At 40.3% G+C, this 21,099-nt stretch overlaps 1 protein-coding gene across 7 annotated transcripts in view; it reads left to right on the forward strand.

Moving 5' to 3' along the window:
- The window catches only part of dmd (dystrophin), a 1,983,095-nt gene that overhangs the window by 1,100,373 nt on the left and 861,623 nt on the right, over positions 1-21,099 (forward strand). For all 7 annotated transcript variants that reach the window (XM_060833515.1, XM_060833512.1, XM_060833514.1 and 4 more), the window contains one exon: positions 14,423-14,595. In XM_060833515.1, coding sequence (XP_060689498.1) covers positions 14,423-14,595 — 173 coding nt within the window. The remainder of the gene's footprint in view (positions 1-14,422; positions 14,596-21,099) is intronic.

Below are 21,099 nucleotides of genomic sequence, written 5' to 3' on the forward strand. Positions count from 1 at the left end.
TCAGTTTCACGACTTAGTGGATAGAAGAAAAAACTGAGAGGTGAAAGAAGGTTCACTAAATGGTGAAATGTGGTGTTAGCCTTACGCAGTTGTCTGTTTTGACAAATCTTCATGATTGATTGGATAAAATGGGAATATGTTCCTCTTCCTTGGTTAACACCAATGTTTTAAAAGTGGCTTGATGATTTGTTCTTTCATTTTAATCCTTCTTTTCTATCCTTTGTGGGGAAAAGACTCAAATTGGAATTTTAAAGAGCATCATTGGTGACCATGCAGTGGAAAGTTGTATTATGCTGCTGGTTCACATTGTTTCTAGGTGTACAAGAATTTCTTCACATTTAAAATTTCTTTACAATGCCTTAAAATCTAGTCTCAGTGCAGAAATCACCCAACATAGTTTTGTTTCTTCTCCAACACATTGGTTTTAGACTGGTATATCCCTTTAAGAGTGTGTACAACCTCTTAGAGGTCAAAATTATATCATTGTAGCTTTATAACATCATGTCCAAATATCAGATAAAAGGAGTGCTTGATTTTTGGCAAATCCACACAATTGTTTTTCAAAAATCCAAGTAGGCTGTATTGTAGCTCATATATACAAATGCAAATGTATTTCCCTGCATTTGTGACAAGCACTTGATTTTTTTTTTCATTTTATAGTTTTTGAACATTGTTCAAGGTGTATACGTAGAACATAGAACATTTCCGTGCAGTACAGGCCCCTCGACCCTTGATGTTGCACCGACCTGTGAAACCAATCTGAAGCCCATTTAATCTACACTATTCCATTTTCATCCATATGTCTATCCAATGATCATTTAAATGCCCTTAAAGTTGGCGAGTCTACTGCTGTTGCAGGCTGACCGTTCCATGCCCCTACTACTCTCTGAGTAAAGAAACTACTTCTGACATCTGTAAGTACCACACCTCAATTAAAGCTATGTCTCCACATGCTAGCCATCACCTTCTGAGGAAAACGGTTTTCACCCTATCTAACTCTCTGGTTATCTTATATGTCTCAATTAAGTCTCCTCTCAACCTTCTTCTCTCTCACGAAAACAAACTCAATTCCCTCAGCCTTTCCTCATAAGACCTTCCCTCCGTACCAGGCAACATCCTAGTAAATCTCCTCTGAACCCTTTCCAAAGCTTTCACATCCCTCCTACAATGCGGCAACCAGAACTGTATGCAATACTCCAAGTGCGGCTGCACCAGTGTTTTGGGCAACTGCAGCATGACCTCATGACTTTGAAACTCAATCCCTCAACTAATAAAATGAGAGCCAACACACTGTATGCCTTCTTAACAACTCTATCAATCTGGGTGGCAACTTTCAGGGATGTTTGTATATGGACACACAGATCTCTCTGTTTTTTCGATACTACCAAGAATCTTAACATTCACCTTGTACTCTGCATTCCTGTTATTCCTTCCAAAGTGAATCACCTCACACTTTCTGCATTAAACGCCATTTACCACCTCTCAGCCCAGGTCTGCATCTTATCTATGTCCCTGTGTAACCTACAACATCCTTTGGCACTATCCACAACACTACCGACCTCAATGTGTATTTGACCTCACGCTGACTTGTTACTCCTTGAAAAACATTGACCTTTGCACGGTATTTTGTTTTTGTTTGGCAACCAGATCTTTCTATTACACACTTCTCTTGATTAAAACCACCAAGTCATCTCTTGTTCTGTAACAAATATTAGATATGATCATTGCTGACACCAATTTTAATGATATTGATTGCCCTGGTGACACACAAGTATTGCCTTAGGTTTAATTGAGCTGAACTATTAAATTGTCATGAGATGCAGCCATGGGCATAGTTCTATCCTGTTCTGAAATAAATCTGCAGAAGCTACAAATGTAGCTTGTACTTTTGTATGATGGTAAAATGGGAGAAAAAGGAGATATATTTGACTTGATTAATGAATATTTATTTCCTCATTAACACATTCGTCATTGTCATTATCAAGCAGTAACACGAAGGAAACTATGCCTTACGGTTTTCAGCTACTTTCCTGTTAACTAACATAAAATTTGAGGTGAACTTCTCAAACAGTTAAAAATCACACAACACCAGGTTATTGTCCAGCAGGTTTAATTGGAAGCACACTAGCTTTCGGAGCAACGCTCCTTCATCAGTTAGTTGTGAAGGACACAATTTTAAGGCACAAATTTATAGCAAAAGTTTAGTGTGATGTAACTGAAATCGTACATTGAAAAATACTTTGATTGTCTGTTGAGTCTTTCATCCGTTCGAATACCATGATAGCTTCAATTCTTTCACATGTAAATCACAAAACCCTTTTTAAAGGTTGTATTCTCAGGTTAGCTGCAACAGTTGGTGTTAGCTAGACAATATGTTGAAGGTGTTAGCCTCCTGTGTTCTCTATCTATGCCATGATGTTTAGATTGATTCTAATCTAAAAAGTAAGATAACAGAGTTTCCAACACTGGCATCTCCAAATCATTCTCAAACAGTTGCTTTTGTTACATAAATATATAATGTTTATAAAGCCAAAATGTTAATATTCTAATTTATATTGCCTATTATCATATTTAAGAATGCTGAAACTGAATTTTTCATTGATTGTTATGCATTTCATGGCTGTTGGTATAACTAGAACACAAAATGATGAACTAGGAAATTCTTTTTAAAACTTTTTTATCATATTTTTATTGAGAAAAAATAGATTTTTTAATATTACAAATAAGAAACAAGTAAAAAGTGAGGTCTGCAGATGCTGGCGATCAGAGCTGAAAATGTGTTGCTGGTTAAAGCACAGCAGGTCAGGCAGCATCCAAGGAACAGGAAATTCAACGTTTCGGGCCGGATTCCTGATGAAGGAATGCCATGGCATTCATCCCCAAACTCCATCAACAGATACATTGACCTGGACACCATATACAAACCACTACAGCTGAAACTGACACCCGGAAACGGTAAGAACATCCATCAACAGACACATCGACCTGGACCCCACATACAAATCACTGCAGCTGAAACTGACACCCGGAAGCGGCAAGAACAAACCAATATAAATACCGGAAGAAACATCAAAGCAGCGCTTCACACGAGGCTCCAACAGCACTGATGATGTTCCCTAGCCAGGGAACGAAACGTTTGCAGCAAAAATTCCAGCTCGGCGAGCAGAACCACAACATTTAGTGCAGACCGCAGTGCCATAATCCTCTGTAGTTTGACCAACGAGGATCTGTCAAAATAGGCCTTCTCGGCTGCCTTCAACCGTGCTTCAAGGAGAAGTTGCTGCTCACCCTTCTGCCGCTTCCTGCTGGTGGAATATGAAATAACTAACCCCCTAGCAATGGCTTTGGCAGTTTCCCAGAGAACAGATGAGCTATCAACCGTGCCTATGTTAATGTATAGGAATGCCCAAAATTCCCTAGAGAAATATTCCACAAACTTACTATCCATGAGGATAAAGGGATCCATTGCCAGTACCTTGAACCCTTAATCTTAACCATAAGATACACTGGAGCATGATCAGAGATGGCAATATTACCAATCGTACAGGATGCCACCAGATCCAGGGTTACCGCAGGGGTGAGAAAAAAATCAATCCTCGTGTGATATCTGTGCGGATTGGAGAAAAGTATAAAAAGTACATAAATTAAAACCACTACATTTAATAAACCTACAAAATTATTAAAAATAAAGAACAATAAACTCCACAAAACAGACCAACATATAAAGCGCCAACAGCGTTGAGTAGGGGAACTCACCCCTGCCCGAAGGGGGCAACTAACCATCCCAACCACCTTCCCTTCTCCCAGCTAGAGCCGCACCGCAAACACAAGCTGAAAAGAATAAACACCCCATAGAATATCGATTTGATTTTAAAAAATCTTTTATTAAAAAAATGGGCAATAAATGCCCTTTTGGTATATCATCATTTAGAAATTGAAAATGTACACCTTAACCATCGCCAGACATAGTTAAAACCAAATTATTTTCAATAGAGGGAAAAAAAATAAAGCTCCAACCGGATTTCCTCCATTTCTTTTCCAGAATGATAAACATATCCAAGCAACACTATTTATACATACTAACATTGTTCAAATCAGGTTAGTTTGTCCACAAAGTCTCTTCTTCTCCGATGTGTCAAAAAGATGCATGGATCCATCTAAGGTGTTCTGAAACACTGCCAGAGATCTCAGGGAGTACTGAAACCCAAGCTCCCTCAATCTTCTCTTGACACACCATCGTAAGATTTTCGTTTCTGGATCACCGCCGCTAAGAAGTCCTGAAAGAACGTGATCCTAGACTCCTCGTAAATTAGGATCTTTGGATCCTTCCCTTGGACTCTGGAAGCCTCCATGACTCTCTCCTTATCCTGGTAATGATGGAACCGCACCAGGAGAGGACGAGGACATTGACCCAGACCCGATCTCGGCACTACGACCCAGTAAGCCCTCTCTATCTTCAATCCTCTCATGTCAGCCTCCAAGTCAAGAAATTTCGAAAGCCAATCCTCAACAAATTCTGCTGGCAGTTCACCTTCCTTACCCTCAGGCAGACCGATGATCTGAATGTTTTTTCTCCTGCCCCTATTTTCAGGGTCATTAACTTGGTCACGCAAATTACGGACCTGCGTCTTCAGGGCTTGGATTTCTTCCTTGAATGAACTGGCATCAGATTCCACCACTGTGACCCTGTGCTCCACCTCATCCGTCCTCTTCCCTAGGTCTCCTACCTGCTGCTCATGCTTCTGCAGCATGAGAGGGACTGGAGCCAGATTTTCTTCAACCTGTATCTCCAGCATCTCACGAGATTTCAGGAACTGGTTCTCTATGATCTTTCTAGAGTCCCAAGAAATCCTGATGACCTGGGTTGGGTGGGTTAAGAGATAGTCCCGTTCCTGCTGCAATACAAAGCTCTGCAGTGCGACCTTCTCAGATCGCCGCCATCTTAGGTCCCCCAGGAAATTTGTTTTCAGCAGATTGAGGCAGCTGTGTAACTCTACTTCCGTTCTGATCCCATTTTCCTTTCAAAGTGGGACACGTTGATTTTCCAGACTTCATATTGTGTTCTATTTGTATATTTGATTAAATAGGTTGCATTTTTAAAAGAGTAAATTATCTGAAAGTTTTTCTCATTGAAATTCTTGCAAAGTTTATTGTTACTGGATCTGTTTTTTAAATTATACCACACAAGTTGACAGAAAGCGGCATTGAATTCCTATCAGAGCTGTTTGATATTCAACAAATCTTGTTTACATCATCAAGGCATGAAAATCAAATAATCGGAGCCAACTTCAAAAACCTGAGTCCCATTGGGAAACTGATTAAGAAAGTAGAAGATAATAGGATCCAGGGTAATTTAGCAAGTTGGATCCAAAATTGGCTTAGTGACAGAAGGCAGAGAATGGTAGTAGAAGGCAATTTGTCTGATTGCAGGCTGATGTACAGTCACAGGGATCACTGCTAGGTCCCTTATTGTACATAATGTTCATAAGTGATGTCGATGAGAATGTGGTGGTGGCAGGGGGATCGATAAGTAAGTTTGAGGTGGCCAGGTGATTGAGACTCAGGAGGAAGGTTTTAGTTTACAGGAATGTGCTGATGGTTGGTCAGATGGCCAGATCAGTGACAGATAGAACTGAACTTTGATAAATAACCCTGATAAACTTGGAGGAAGTAACAAAGCAAGGAAATATTTGATGAGTGGCAAAACAAGAATGCTTAGAAGAATGCAGATATTGGGGTACTTGTGCACAAATCCCTGAATGTGGCTGGACAGGTTATTAGAGTAGATAAGAAGGCATAGGGGATATTTGCTTTTATCAGTCAAGGCATAGATTAAATGAGCAAGGAGGTTATTTTGGAGTGTACAGAACTTGAGTAAAGCCCCAGTTTGTGTATTGTGTGCAGTCTTAATCACCACACTGCAGGAAAGATGTTATTGTACTGGAATGGATGCAGAAGAGATTGATCACAATGTTGCCTGAGATGGAGCATTTCAATGCTGAAGAGAGGCTGGACAATCTCAGCTTGCTTTCTTTGGAGCAGAAAAGGTTGAGGATGGACTTACTGGAGGTGTAGAACATTATGAGGGAGATGGACAGAGTGAGGAGAAAGCAGTATTTCTCTATACTCAAAGCGATAAGAACAAAGGGGATATACTTTTAATGTGAAAGGCAAAATGTTTAGAAGGGATTTGAGGAGTGGTTGCCCAACGTCTGGAATGCACTGCCTGGAATAGGTAACCTCACTGCCTTTAAAAAGTATTTAGATTAGATTATCTACAACATGGAAACAGGCCCTTCATTCCAACAAGTCCACACCGACCTTCCGAAGAGTTACCCACCCAGTCCCATTTCCCTCTGGCTAATGCACCTAACACTATGGGCAATTTAGCATGGCCAATTCACCTGATCTGCACATCTTTGGACGGTGGAAGGAAACCCACGCAGACACGGGAGAATGTGCAAATTCCTCAAACAATCACCCAAGGCTGGAATCGAACCTGGAAACCTGGTGCTGTGGGGCTGCAGTGCTGCCCTGTGCTGAATTTGGTTCAGCATTTGAACTGTCATAAACATTCAATGTCAAGGGCCTAGTTCGGGAAACAAGGACCAGTGTAGATAGTAGTATATTTTTGGCAGTACAGACTTGATAGGCCAAAGCGCCTCTTCTGCATGCAATCACTCTAAACATTTTGAACGGACTGGCTTGGATACTGCAGGATTTGGCGCACAACTTTTTATCACCTTTTACATGCAGCATATTAAATAAAAACCCCGGGAAACGCTAACATAACAAGTAGTTTCAGTTAAGCAGAATGATTAGATTACATTAATGGTGCTCAAACTGCTATGAAGTAAAGATGCAGAACAGCAATCATCTCCTGAGGGGTCCAAGCACACGCAGTTAGACCTGTCAAGGGTGATGTACAGGAGCAATGCTGACTTGAGACAGCTTCCTCTCTGACTGCCTTGCCTCTTCGCTCTCCTGCAGTTTAAAGTCATGAAAGTAATTGAGCTGGCTCCGATAGGACAAGAGCACACCTGCCAACTCTGCTCATGTAGTGCCTGTTCAAAACATTGTCTCTTACTGTCCCTTAACAATCAGTGTAATATGTGACTTCTGTACATTCACAATGTGCGCACACAGAAGAGGCAAATTGTAAACATTATGGAGAGGTCCTCAGTTAGTGTGAAACAAAGAGTGTAAGGTGTTCAAAAAATTGAAATATTGTTCCAAAATCCAATGGCTAGCAACTATCTGAAAGTCACCGCTAAGTTGGTAGAACTTCAGGTGTTCCAAACTCAGCTGGATAGGAGTGATCATGATCAAATGATCTGAACCCCCATCTTCCTCACTGCAGTGTAATGGGAGCGAATCTGTTCCTAACAATGTGGGTCTCAGACACCAACAGTCATATGCTGCTGTGAAGAGAGCAGTAGATAGACTGTAGAAGAAATTGGAATCAATATTCTATATATTAGACTGTAAATCGAATTTACAGGACTTGCTGAAAGTGATATATTTGTTCTTTCATTTTAATCCTTCTTTTCTATCTTTTGTGGGGAAAAGATCAAGCTGGAATTTTAAAGAGCATCATTGGCGACCATGCAGTGGAAAGTTGTATTATGCTGCTGTTTCACATTGTTTCTAGGTGTACAAGAATTTCTTCACATTTAAAATTTCTTTACAATGCCTTAAAATCTAGTCTCAGTGCAGAAATCACCCAACATAGTTTTGTTTCTTCTCCAACACATTGGTTTTAGACTGGTATATCCCTTTAAGAGTGTGTACAACCTCTTAGAGGTCAAAATTATATCATTGTAGCTTTATAACATCATGTCCAAATATCAGATAAAAGGAGTGCTTGATTTTTGGCAAATCCACACAATTGTTTTTCAAAAATCCAAGTAGGCTGTATTGTAGCTCATATATACAAATGCAAATGTATTTCCCTGCATTTGTGACAAGCACTTGATTTTTTTTTTCATTTTATAGTTTTTGAACATTGTTCAAGGTGAGTAAGTAGAACATAGAACATTTCCGTGCAGTACAGGCCCCTCGGCCCTTGATGTTGCACCGACCTGTGAAACCTATCTGAAGCCCATTTAATCTACACTATTCCATTTTCATCCATATGTCTATCCAATGATCATTTAAATGCCCTTAAAGTTAACAAGTCTACTGCTGTTGCAGGCTGGCTGTTTTACGCCCCTACTACTCTCTGAGTGTAGAAAAGAACATAGAAAAGTACAGCACAGAACAGGCCCTTTGGCCCACGCTGTTGTGCTGAGGTTTAATCCTAATGTAAACTATAATAACTTAACCTACGCACCCCTCAACTCACTGCTATCCATGTGCATGTCCAGCAGTCACTGAAATGTCCCTAATGACTCTGCTTCCACCACCACAGTTGGCAATGCATTCCATGCATTCACAACTCCCTGCGTAAAGAACCTACCTCTGATGTCTCCTTTATACCCTCCTCCTAATATCTTCAAATTATGACTCCTCATACCAGTCAATCCTGCCCTGGGGAAAAGTCTCTGGCTATTGACTTTATCTATTCCACTCATTATCTTGTATATCTCGATCAGGTCTCCTCTCTTCCTCCTCCTCTCCAGAGAGAAAAGTCCGAGCTTATTCAACCTTTGTTCATAAGGCAAGCCCTCCGGTCCAGGCAGCATCCTATCCAAAGCCTCTGTATCTTTCCTATAGTCGGGTGACCAGAAATGGATACAACTGGAAGTTGAAGCTTTTCATCTTGTATTCATAAGAACTATGTTGCAAGAAACAGGCTTGGAAAAAGAGGTATAGGCTCAAGGGGCCAAATACCTACTCCTGTTCCTATTTCCTATGGTTTATGTTGAGTAGTGCCAGTCAAGCAGGCTGCTTTGTCCTGGATAATGTCAAACTGGTAAAGTGTTGTTGGAATGCACCCATCAAGGCAAGTGGAGAGTATGCCATCACACTCCTCATTTGTGTCTTGGAAATGCCAGTCAGTCTTTGGGGAGTCAGGAGTTATGTTACTTACTTAATACAAGACTCCTAGCTTCTGACCTACTCATGTAGCCACTGTATTCAGATGGCTAGTTATGTTCACTTCCTGGTCACTGGTAATTTGCCAAGATGTTTGATTCAGAGAATTCAGTGATGATACCATTGAACAGCAAGAGGCAATAGTGAGATCCTCTGTTATTTGAGATGGTCATTGCTGTTTGTTCATCTCCTAAATGAATGTCCTGTCTAAAATACTCTGTATTTTAGAGAATGCAAATAAAAAATTCTTGGAAGTAGCCAACAGTTAAAATCACAGTCCCAGTCATATTCACCAACTCACAGAACAATAAGCCAAGGGCCAAAGAAGCATTCTGTAATCAGCATGGATATCTCCAAAAATCCGTCAGTAACCTGGAGCTGGCAGTAAGTCATTTAGTGCAGAACATCTCCAGTATCTGAGAGGAAGCTTATGATCATTGGAAATGTATTGTTTGTTTAATCCATCTTGGCTTTGAAATTTCTATCTAACGGTTCTTATTCAGTCCATTCCAGAATGTCGTAAAGGTCATTGTTTGCCTCGGTAATTAAATTTAAATTACTGCCCAAAAACAAAATAAAATCCCACACTGCAAGAAAGAGAACAGTAGTGTGCTGATGAATTTATTAGTGTCCATTACTGCAGTAAGGCTTCAAAAGCTAATTTGTGTGCCATTCAGTACTAGCACTTCCCAATCATCTAAATTGCAATCTGCAGTCACATCTTGTACACTCCCTTTGTTAAATGTAGTCTTCAAGTAATCTTTTCTCAAGTTAATATAATTATACCAAAATTAATTTGTCATAACAAATTTGTAATAAACCCTTCTGAACATGGTTCTTCATCTTCAGAGTTTAGCTACATGAAACTGTTTGTCGTCTTTTATTTCATCTTTGCTTTTAATGAGCTTTTGCAATTACAGGGGTTTTTGTTGGTATGACAATCCTTTGCAGGCATCAGACTCCTATCTACACCAAAAATAAATCTCTTAGTTATTCAAATTGAATAAGTTGCATTTTGGTAAAGGTTTAGTAGATGCTGTTTTGCAATATTGACATCACACGTTCAGTACTCCAGATTTAACATGGTGATGCATAGTTTTAGGGAGTTAATTTTTGCCAATTCCACTAAACATTGAATGCAAGGGTTATTAGGAAGAAAAATAAAAAAAACCCTGAATTTTAAACAAAAAAATCATTAGCATATTGTTGTGTGCTATGACAGGAATGAAATGTAGGACAAACATGTTAAAGCAGGTTGATTCTGATAGCTGAGGCATCAGGAGCAAGCAGTTAGATGTATAAGGTCAAAAGCAAGAGATTCAGGACAGAGAGGAAGGCTTTTTTTTTCTTGAGATTTGAGAGGCTGTAGAACGTATTTCCAAGATTAGCAGCAACTGTGCCAGCATCCAAGGTTTAATTGGCTTGTTGAATGAAGGAAAGATAATCAGGATAGATTGATGTGACTGGGACTGTTTGCTTACAAAGAGAGTAAACACCGGCTTTGCTTAGATGGGTCAAACAGCCTGTTACCATTTTGGAACTTGAATGTTTTCATGTATTCACCAGTGTTACAACAGTATGTGATTTTTTTTGCTATTCAGTATTATTCGTTGTGCACTTCTGTATTTGTTACTTAGCTGTAGTATATTGGAAGGTTTTTTTTCAAACACAATGGCTGAGGGAGAAAGTGACAAGACTTTAAAAATGTATTGTTACTTGTGATCTATTTTTGCATCAATCTTCTCTAGTACAATCTTCTTTCTCATGCCAACATCACTTATTTTGTGAAATGTGTGCCTCCTTTGGCTGAAGGTATTTTTTGTAGTTGATTTTAAGTTGAAATGCACTGAGAGTATTCTCGGGCAAAGTACATTTGGTTTTAGATCAGAGATTAACATTGACTCGAAATATTATTATTAGTGTTTCTGGCAAGAGCTTTTGAATTGGTCTTTTTCATCAGGTTCAATTTATATTTAAGCCATAGGTATTGAAATTAAAGATGTGGGTATTGGTGACCATATTGGCCATTTAAGTTGCATTGAAGAATTTGGTGGTGAACCAACACCTTCAACCTTTGCAACCAATGTGGCATAGGTACACCCATGGTGCTTTAGAAACAGGCTTTTGAGAATTTGTCCTCTCAATAGTGAAGAAACAAAAAGTCATTTCATTCGAAGGAACTCCAAAGTTTTGGAGTTTGTGAAATGGTCTTGCGGAATCAACAAGGTTCCATTGAACTGCTACGGCGCCATGCATCTTCGGTGTTATTGGCTCTGCAGTGATGCAAGCAAACCGGGAATACGTTGCCACACTCTTGATTTGTGCCTTGCAGATCATGGAAGTGTTTAGGGAGTTAGGAGATGAGCCACACACCACAGAATTTCCAGTCTCTCACCTGCTCTTACAGTCGCAGTCATTAAGTAGCTGGTCTCAGGAGGGAATGGTAATGTATTTGAATGCCAAGGCAAGGTCATTGTTAGACAGTCTCTCGCTCAAGAATGACATTACCTCATGTTTTTGTGGTGCATTGGTTACTTGCTATCCATCAGCCTAAGCCTGTATTGTGTCCAGGTCTTTGTGCATATGGTTGCATACTGCGTTGTTGGCCCAGATCTTTTGTTTGGAAGTTATTCATATCCTGAAAGATGCATGATAGAGTCCCTGAGAATTCCTGACCCACTGACTAGCTAGGAATGTCCAATGGGAGATTTACATGGTGCCTGGAATACTTTAAAAATCTCTAATGAAGGGTTCAAGTCAGTCTTTGGAGGGTTTCTGTTCATTTGTCTGAGTAGTTATCCAGGAAAAGGTTAGAGGGACTAAAATCAGCTCTAACTCCTGAGTGACTGTAAAATTGAAACCCTGACTCCCTCAATCCAGTACGTGCTCCCCAAACCCAACCACTTTGACCCTGACCTAATTGGACCTTTCCACCACACCCTCCCACCAACAGTGGCTCCCCCCACCCACCCCCAATTCCCAAACCCTAACTCCATCCCTCAAACTGACCCAAGACTACACAATCCGGCCTGACTTCCCTCAAGCCCCCCAACCAATCTAAGTGTCACCATGTGGCTCCGATCCATCTGGGAGGAGAAAGTGAGGACTGCAGATGCTGGAGATCAGAGCTGAAAATGTGTTGCTGGAAAAGTGCAGCAGGTCAGGCAGCATCCAAGGAGCAGGAGAATCGACGTTTCAGGCATTCCTGAAGAAGGGCTCATGTCCGAAACGTTGATTCTCCTGCTCCTTAGATGCTGCCTGACCTGCTGCACTTTTCCAGCAACACATTTTCAGCCCCGATCCATCTGCCATGCAACTCCTTTAACCACCCAACTGCCAGTCTGCCCTCTCATGACCCCAGTTTCATCTTATTCTCTTCCATCATTGTGCACCTGACTTCTCACATTACAACTTATTTCTAACATTATAATCTATCACCATACTCCCTTACCCATGTGCCTCACAAGAAAAATATTTTTCTCCATTGCATATCCAAATTCCAATCAGACCTTGAAATCTAAAAGCATTCCAGATTGTGCCATAAAAGGAGGCATAGTTTGAATATCCTTGGTGATCTTGCGCTGCGAGAATTGAGTCGTAGAAACAGGTATGTTCTGTATTTTCCAAGAGATCTGGTTTGGAAATACAGACCAGAAATGTGTAATGTCTGAACACAGGGAGGAAAAAGAAGTCGGCTGGCAATCTGATGGCAATTGCCACTTCTCGAAAGGTTCAGCCCATCATCTGAGGGGTTACGAATAGAACCGAAGACTGTGCAATCATCAGTGTTACTTGAGGGACAGACATGAATGAAACAACTAAAGATAGTTAAACAATTCCCACCATCCAAGAGAATGATAAAATTCAGCCATGTGGCCAGTGCAATGTTATAGCTAAAGCTTTTGTATTTAATCTGTTCAACCTAGTCAAATTATTATTGGAAATTTTAAAGTCATTTACCCAGTAATAATAGAAAAAATGTCATCCAAGCAAAATTAAATGTTCAATTCTGAATAGGTCCCTTGTAGGAGTTTTATTTTGATGAATGAGGTTTTGAAATCTGTACAGTGTGTTTATAGGTACCTAAGGCTTGCACTTGTTTTTGGTTGAGTTATTTTAAATTGCCAAATTTAGTTTACAAAAATACCTAAAGCTGGAATTGGTTATGCTTCTTATTAGTGCTGTAAGGAGTAGGAAATATATCCATGATCCTAAAAATTCCTCTCTTTTTAAAGTACACATATTGCGAAGAAAAATATATCTGGAATGGTTTATTGACAGATTCTATAAGCAGAAGGCAAAATTGATTTTGTTTCATGATGTGTTTGTACAAAAGAATCTGAGCAGAGATAAATTAGGTGTGTGAGAAAACACATTTTGCTGTAAAATCTGGCCATAATAGTAGTTTATGTGAACACTGCTTTGTGAACCAATGCTTTCCGAACTTTATTCCCCGTGTCTGCATTTTAATGCTTGAGATGAGGACTATTAGTTTTGTATAGAACCATTCTGAAGATTTTTATTGGGCCTCAGAGCTAAAAGTGTCTCTCTCTCTCTCTCTCTCTTTATATGTATATTATGGGTCTTTGATGTCAATCCTAGCACTGACCTACCAGAGTCTCCCCATGACAGTTACCACATTTCTCCTTGGAATATGTGATCCCAAATGGTCACCTGTGTCCCATTGCTTCAGAACTCATCTTAGAGTCTGACCTTTTGGACTGTTTAGCACTGCTACCCTTTGACTAATGGTTAAAAGACATGTTTTTGATTGTGCTGAAAATTGCTACTGTATTCTCAAATCATCAGTTGTCATCTTTTATGTACAATGGTTGTGATTACAGCAACTTTTTTCATTCCAAAAATAGTTTTTTTTTGTGAAGAAAAATTGTTCTTTCATGGGATGAATGTCAGTAGTAAGGCCAGCATTTGTTGCCCATCCTTAATTACCTCTTGCTGAGCATTTTACAAGAATCATTTCCAAGGGCAATTCGGAGTCAGCCACCTTGCTGTGGCATTGCAATCATATTTTGGTCAGACCAGGTGAAAATGGCAGGTTTCCTTCCCTGAAGAATGTCAGGAAACCAGATGGCTTTGTTACAACTTTTGAAGATAGTTTCATAGTCACCATTAAAAAGACTTAGCTTTCTATTCCAGCAGTTGCCAAGTGTGAATTCAATCTGTGTCTCTACAGCATTGTACAATGATTTTGCCTCAACATCACTGTTGCTAATGGGTTGAACATACTTTAAAGAAAGTTGTTGTAAGGACATTTTGATTATCCTTTTTGTTGATTCAGATTACAGTACTCTCAATATTTATAAACGTCCTCATCAACAGGCACAAGTGTGTAATTATTTTTTAAAACATGTTTTCTGAACTTCAGAACATAAAAAGGAACTTGGAGAAGCTTTCAGGCAGAGTAGAAGCAGTTCACAGCAAGAAACCCGTGGCACTTCAGAGCGTCCCTTTTATAGAAGCTGAACACATACAGGATGCATTGGATCAGCTTGATGCGAAATGGGAGAGTGTAAACAAGATGTATGATGATAGAAAAACGTAAGTACTTTGTACTGACTGATTTTAGTTATTGCACAATTTTATCATTTAGTCACTTCGTTGTGGTGCAATTATGGTGTTCGATATAGATGTACTAAGGCTTAAAGTATCAGTCACAATTTTTTCTCTTTGCTGATGAGTTGAACCCTCTGCTGCACAGAGTAATCACTGTTAATGAAGCTTAATTACTTCTGGTAGTATACTGATTAAGATATTCATGTGAAATTACTTGATATACCATTCTAGTGCAGGGTTAATGACTGTGCTGAAACAGCACACCAGGGAATTTTACATGATGCCTTTATGGACTCTTCTTGAAATTTCAAACTGCTGTTGTCTTCAATCGAGTCCTCCTTCAAAAAAAAAATGATAAGTTCAAATGATCAAAGTGAACAAATTTCCCTGTGTTGCCGAGGAATCCAGTTCATGTGATTATGTTTACTTTTAATTGCAAGTCAAGACTTTTCATATTGCAAAAAACAGTTGAAATGTTGTCCCTTTCCTCTGTTTAAAAAAAACAAAACCAAGATTCGTGGCAAAAGGTAGCAGCTGGATTTAACCAGGAGTCTGAAAGCTACAATGACAACACCACCAACCTCTAAAGCCAAAATTTATATGAAAACCAAACAAATATTTGACATAGACCTCAGTTGATTGGAAAGCAATAAAAGGATAATTTAGCTTTTTTTTTATGGAGTATCTCATTGATTTACTTTATGATGTGTTTTCTAACAACTTCCCATGTTTTGTGTTGGTTTAGTCTGTGCTTTCCTGTTCTTTTAATATTGTTTTTTTCTTTAAATCTCGTCAGTATAGGCAGATGATTTGTGATATTTGGCAGCTGCCACTTGGGTTGCACTTCCGACTTATAAATGCAAAACAGGGTGGCACGGTGGCTCAGTGGTTGGCACTGCTGCCTCACAGCATCAGGGACCTGGGTTCGATTCCAGCCTCGGTTAACTCCCTGTGTCTGAGTGGATTTCTTCCAGATGCTCCAATTTCCTCCCGCAATCTAAAAATATGCAGGTTAGGTGAATTGGCCATGCTACGTTGCCCATAATATTCAGGGATGTGTAGATTAGGTGCAGTAAATGTAGGGGTATGGGTCTAGGTGGGTTACTCTTCGGTGGGTTGGTGCGGACTTGTTGGGCCAAGTTTCCACACTGTAGGGATTCTATGAACGTAGTACTTAGATTGCATAATTGTGCATCAAAAAAAAAGCTCTAGAGGTTTGTGAGACAACAAACCTTTGCTTTCAGTCTTGAGGAGACTTCTTGTGAAAATGATTGGTACATGAAGAATTGAACCACTTACTGCATATGTATTAAGCATTTAATTCCTGTTTAACTCTGCTTCAGAACCACAACCAAGCACTCCTGTTGGTTCAGAAGGCAAATGCAGTAGTCCACTTTGAAATCACGAAGTAATTGCAAAGTTTGTGCTTCTGATTGTTATCCAGTAATTTCTTGTTGGAACGTGCAATGAGCCCTTTCAGTGAGGAAAGTATCTCCTCTCCTTTCAATGAAATTATAGCTACCAACACTCATTATCTTCAAGTCTGCTTGAGTGAGCTACTGGTGAGCTGCCTGTGGCACTGCACAAAGATCAGAAAATGTCTTTCCTTCCTATTAGTGGTGATATTGCCACTGTTACTCATAGTGCTCACTGTGATTTCAATGTCATTTTCACTGTCCTGAGGCTGTAGTAGATTTTATGAGAGAATTCAATATGATAAGTTAGCAGGAGTGTAATTTAAACTCAGAGTTCAGATGACAATCATAAATCACTGCTTCCACAACTTAAGATTTCATCTGAATTGGAAGAAATTACTTTCATAATGCTACTAATCATCCATAATTTAATGTACCACATTAGCAATTACACTCAAGTCGGATAACTTTATTGCATAAAACAATGATACTATACAAACATAAAACTACAATTGCCCTCGTTTAAATCTGAGACCCACAGACTGTTGAATCTGTAGCATTCAGTAGAAATCCAACAGACGATACCAAAAAAAGCAAAATTATTTTCCTCAAATAGATGCCCAGTTTCTTGAAACCACCAGAAGCACAAGTATGCAATTTAATCCAGTCCTGATATTATCACTGAAATGCTTATCTTCTGGATGATATTTCATGAGTTTTGAAGGATGTGATAGTTTCAATACATTGCTTGTTATTTTTACTGTGGCCATCAACACTTAGTTTCACTGTTGCAGTTAGCCATGCCTCAGTTGGTAGTTCAGTTGGTATTGAGTGAAGGGCTGCACTGTCTTTTAGATGAAACAAAAAACCAAGGTCATGTCTGCATTTTCAGATCAATGTTAAAGATCCTCTGGCACTGTTTCAAAGGAGAGACGAGGAATTGTTCTATCTGGCCAATATTTCTTCTTGAATCCACGAGTCATAATCAGACAATCTGATTATTATCACGTTGCTATTTGTAGGTGTTTGCTGTATGCAAATTGGATTCCCACATTGCAACTTTGGTTTCCCAAAGCCCAAAGATGAGCAGGTTAGGTGGATTGGCCATGCTGAATTGTTGAGTTAACCACCTAGGGTTAAATTCTCATTTTTATGTTAACTTTCTGGATTTTTAATTAGATTTTAGAATTAGACTTAGATTTGAATATGGGAGGAATGGCGAGTAAGTTTGCAGATGATACCAAAAATTAGTGGTGTGGCGGACAGTGAAGAATGTTATCTCAGGGTACAATGGGACCTTGTTCAGATGGGGCAATGGACTGAGGAATACCAGGTGGAGTTTAATTTAGGTAAATGTGAGGTGTTGCATTTGGTAGGGCAAATGAGGGTAGGACAAATACACCTAATGGTAAGGTCCTGGGGAGATGCTGAACAAAGAGATCTTAGGGTGCAGGTTCATAGTTCCTTGAAAGTGGAGTCTCAGGTAGATAGGAAAGTGAAGATGATGTTTGGTATGTTTGCCTTTATTGGTCAGAGTATTGAGTATAAGAGTTGGGAGGTCATGTTGTGTGTGTACAAAGTACTGGTTCAGCCAAGTTTAGAAAACTGCTTTCAATTCTGGTCTCCATTTCGTAGGATAGTTATTAATAAACTAGGAAGAGTGGAAAAGAGATATACAAGGATGTTGCCAGGGTTGGAGGTTTGAGCTACAGGAAAACACTGAGTAAGCTGGAGCTATTTTCCCTGGAGTGTTGGAGACTGAGGGATAATCTTTTATACATTTATAAAAGCATGTGGGGCATGGATAGAGTGAATAGCCAAGGTCATTTTCCCAGGATAAGAGAGTCCACGGCTAGACAGCATAGGTTTAGGGTGAGAGGGGAAAGATTTAAAAGGGATAGAAGGGACAACTTTTTCCAGCAGAGAGTGGTGTGTGTATGGGATGAGCTGGTGGAGGCTGGTACAATTACAACACTTAAAAGGCATATAGATGGGTATATGAATAAGAAGGGTTTAGAGCAATATGGGCCAAATGCAGGCAAATGGAGTTAGATTAATTTAGGTTATCTGGTCGGCATGGACAAGTTGGACTGAAGTGTCTGTTTCTGTCCTGTATGACTGTGTATTCTGCAGTCCAGCTTGTTTATTCTGTCAAATCTGAAAACCAATAGCCTGACCTGTGACATCCGAGAGTTGATTTTAGTAGAAGTGTAATAAGACAGGTTTTATCTTGCAGCTATGTCTAGCATTCCATCTGTTGTGTTATTGGAAATCACAATTACACAGTGGTGATAGGTTTAGAGATTTATGAACAAGTATGTAAACATGATGGCTGCAAGATTTATCTCCTCAGGGTTTCTGTGTCACGAAACTCCTAAACATTTTTATATATGATATATGGCATGGCATAAGGCCAGTCAGCCTAGCAAGTCCATGCTGGCTATTATGTTCCATTTCAACCTTCTTCTATCTTTCCTCATCTATCATTGTTACCTTGTGTTCCATCTTCCTTGTGGGTTTGTCCATCTTCCTCTTAAATACATCTGTTACCCTCAGCTCGTCCCTGCAGTAGTGAGTTCCGTATTGTTATCACGGCATAAGCCCAAGATATTACTTCTGAATTCAGTATTGGATTTCTTGTTGAGTATCTTATTTAGTCGGCCTCTAGTTTTGTCTTGTTTGATGCACATCCCAGATATCTTGTATGAATCTGCTGCTAAAGCTAACATAGATGGTGACAGTTGCACTAGATCCCCAGGAGACTATTATCTACAAACAATATCAGAAGCAAAATATCAAGGGAGGAATTCCACCTTTGTTCAGGGATAACATTATCATTCTAGTGTTAAAAGGACATGGATTTAGTCCTCAGGCCAAGACCTGAACATGCAATCAAATGTTATGCTTCAAACCATGCCATCAGAGGTGATCCTCTTGAGTTCAGATGTAAAAAAACTTCCCAATTGTATTAATACAAAAGAAGCCATAGCACCATTTAAACAAAAGCATTGGATTCATGTCCATAAGTCTGTGTTGCAACAACTATTATTAAGCTAGAATATCTAGTCATGTTTATCATTTCAGTTTGTGTGAGCTTTGCATATACAAATATGTTTACTGCCTTTCCTCACATGTCAATAGTAACTGCCCTATTAAAGGGATCCAGTACTTGGTAGCCATAAAGTACTTGGGGTACTCTGAGGTCATGAAATGAGTGCTACAATTGAAAGTTCTTTGTTTCATTTAAAGTAATCGACATCTTTTAGTGCTTAATGCTTACCATATGTGCTTCTTTTCAGTCACATCACTCATGCCAAGTAGAGATCGTGTATTTTCTCACATAGATGAAATCAAATCTTTGGTCAATAAATGATTCTATCAAATAGTTACATTTTACTTGGGCTGTCAGGGTGATATTTATGGAACTCACCGTATAGCTAAAAGTAAGACATAGAAATCGAACAAACTTGGATCACCTTGCCCCAAACAACATTACTTCCATTTCCTGGTGACCACCAAGGGGAAAAAGCACTGGATTGAAATCTGTCGACAGCTCTCAGATAGGCAGGTCATACAGTTAGGTGTCTGGGTAAATCTGCTAAGGACTAATTTGTGTGTCAGGAATGAAGTCCATTAGCTTCCCAGACTGTCGATATGGGGAAAAGAGAACTCCAGGATGGTTTCATGATCAGAAGCATCATTCTTTTTCAGTTGGCAAAAAACAGCAAAAGTTTGCAATCAGCTGCAAATGTGTTGCTGGTCAAAGCACAGCAGGCCAGGCAGCATCTCAGGAATAGAGAATTCGACGTTTCGAGCATAAGCCCTTCATCAGGAATAAGAGAGGGTAGCCAAGCAGGCTAAGATAAAAGGTAGGGAGGAGGGACTAGGGGGAGGGGCGATGGAGGTGGGATAGATGGAAGGAGGTCAAGGTGAGGGTGATAGGCCAGAGTGGGGTGGGGGCAGAGAGGTCAGGAAGAGGATTGCAGGTTAGGAGGGCGGTGCTGAGTTGAGGGAACCGACTGAGACAAGGTGGGGGGAGGGGAAATGAGGAAACTGGAGAAATCTGAATTCATACCTTGTGGTTGGAGGGTTCCCAGGCGGAAGATGAGGCGCTCCTCCTCCAGCCGTCGTGTTGTTATGTTCTGCCGGTGGAGGAGTCCAAGGACCTGCATGTCCTCGGTGGAGTGGGAGGGAGAGTTAAAGTGTTGAGCCACGGGGTGATTGGGTTGGGTGGTTCGGGTGGCCCGGAGGTGTTCTCTGAAGCGCTTCAGAGAACACCTCCGGGCCGCCCGAACCAACCAACCCAATCACCCCGTGGCTCAACACTTTAACTCTCCCTCCCACTCCACCGAGGACATGCAGGTCCTTGGACTCCTCCACCGGCAGAACATAACAACACGACGGCTGGAGGAGGAGCGCCTCATCTTCCGCCTGGGAACCCTCCAACCACAAGGTATGAATTCAGATTTCTCCAGTTTCCTCATTTCCCCTCCCCCCACCTTGTCTCAGTCGGTTCCCTCAACTCAGCACCGCCCTCCTAACCTGCAATCCTCTTCCTGACCTCTCCGCCCCCACCCCACTCCGGCCTATCACCCTCACCTTGACCTCCTTCCATCTATCCCACCTCCATCGCCCCTCCCCCTAGTCCCTCCTCCCTACCTTTTATCTTAGCCTGCTTGGCTACCCTCTCTTATTCCTGATGAAGTGCTTATGCTCGAAACGTCAAATTCTCTATTCCTGAGATGCTGCCTGGCCTGCTGTGCTTTGACCAGCAACACATTTGCAACTGTGATCTCCAGCATCTGCAGACCTCATTTTTTACTCAAAGTTTGCAATCAGGTGAGTAACTTCAAGACATTATTTCTCAAGAATATGGTTTTTTTGTTACTTTTTCAATGAAGATTTTATCAGAATTTATCAACAAAACCTCTCACTCAAAAAGTACTGCCATTCAGCTGCCCATGTATAAAAGCAGGCCTAAATATTTATCATGCCTGTGAATTGTGTCAGCAGTCTGGCAGTGTCACGTCTTTATAGTCTCAGAATAAGCTGGTTTAATTAGTAACTGGTCCCA

Source organism: Hemiscyllium ocellatum, chromosome 12 (genome assembly GCF_020745735.1).
Source record: "Hemiscyllium ocellatum isolate sHemOce1 chromosome 12, sHemOce1.pat.X.cur, whole genome shotgun sequence".
Lineage (NCBI taxonomy): Eukaryota > Metazoa > Chordata > Chondrichthyes > Orectolobiformes > Hemiscylliidae > Hemiscyllium > Hemiscyllium ocellatum.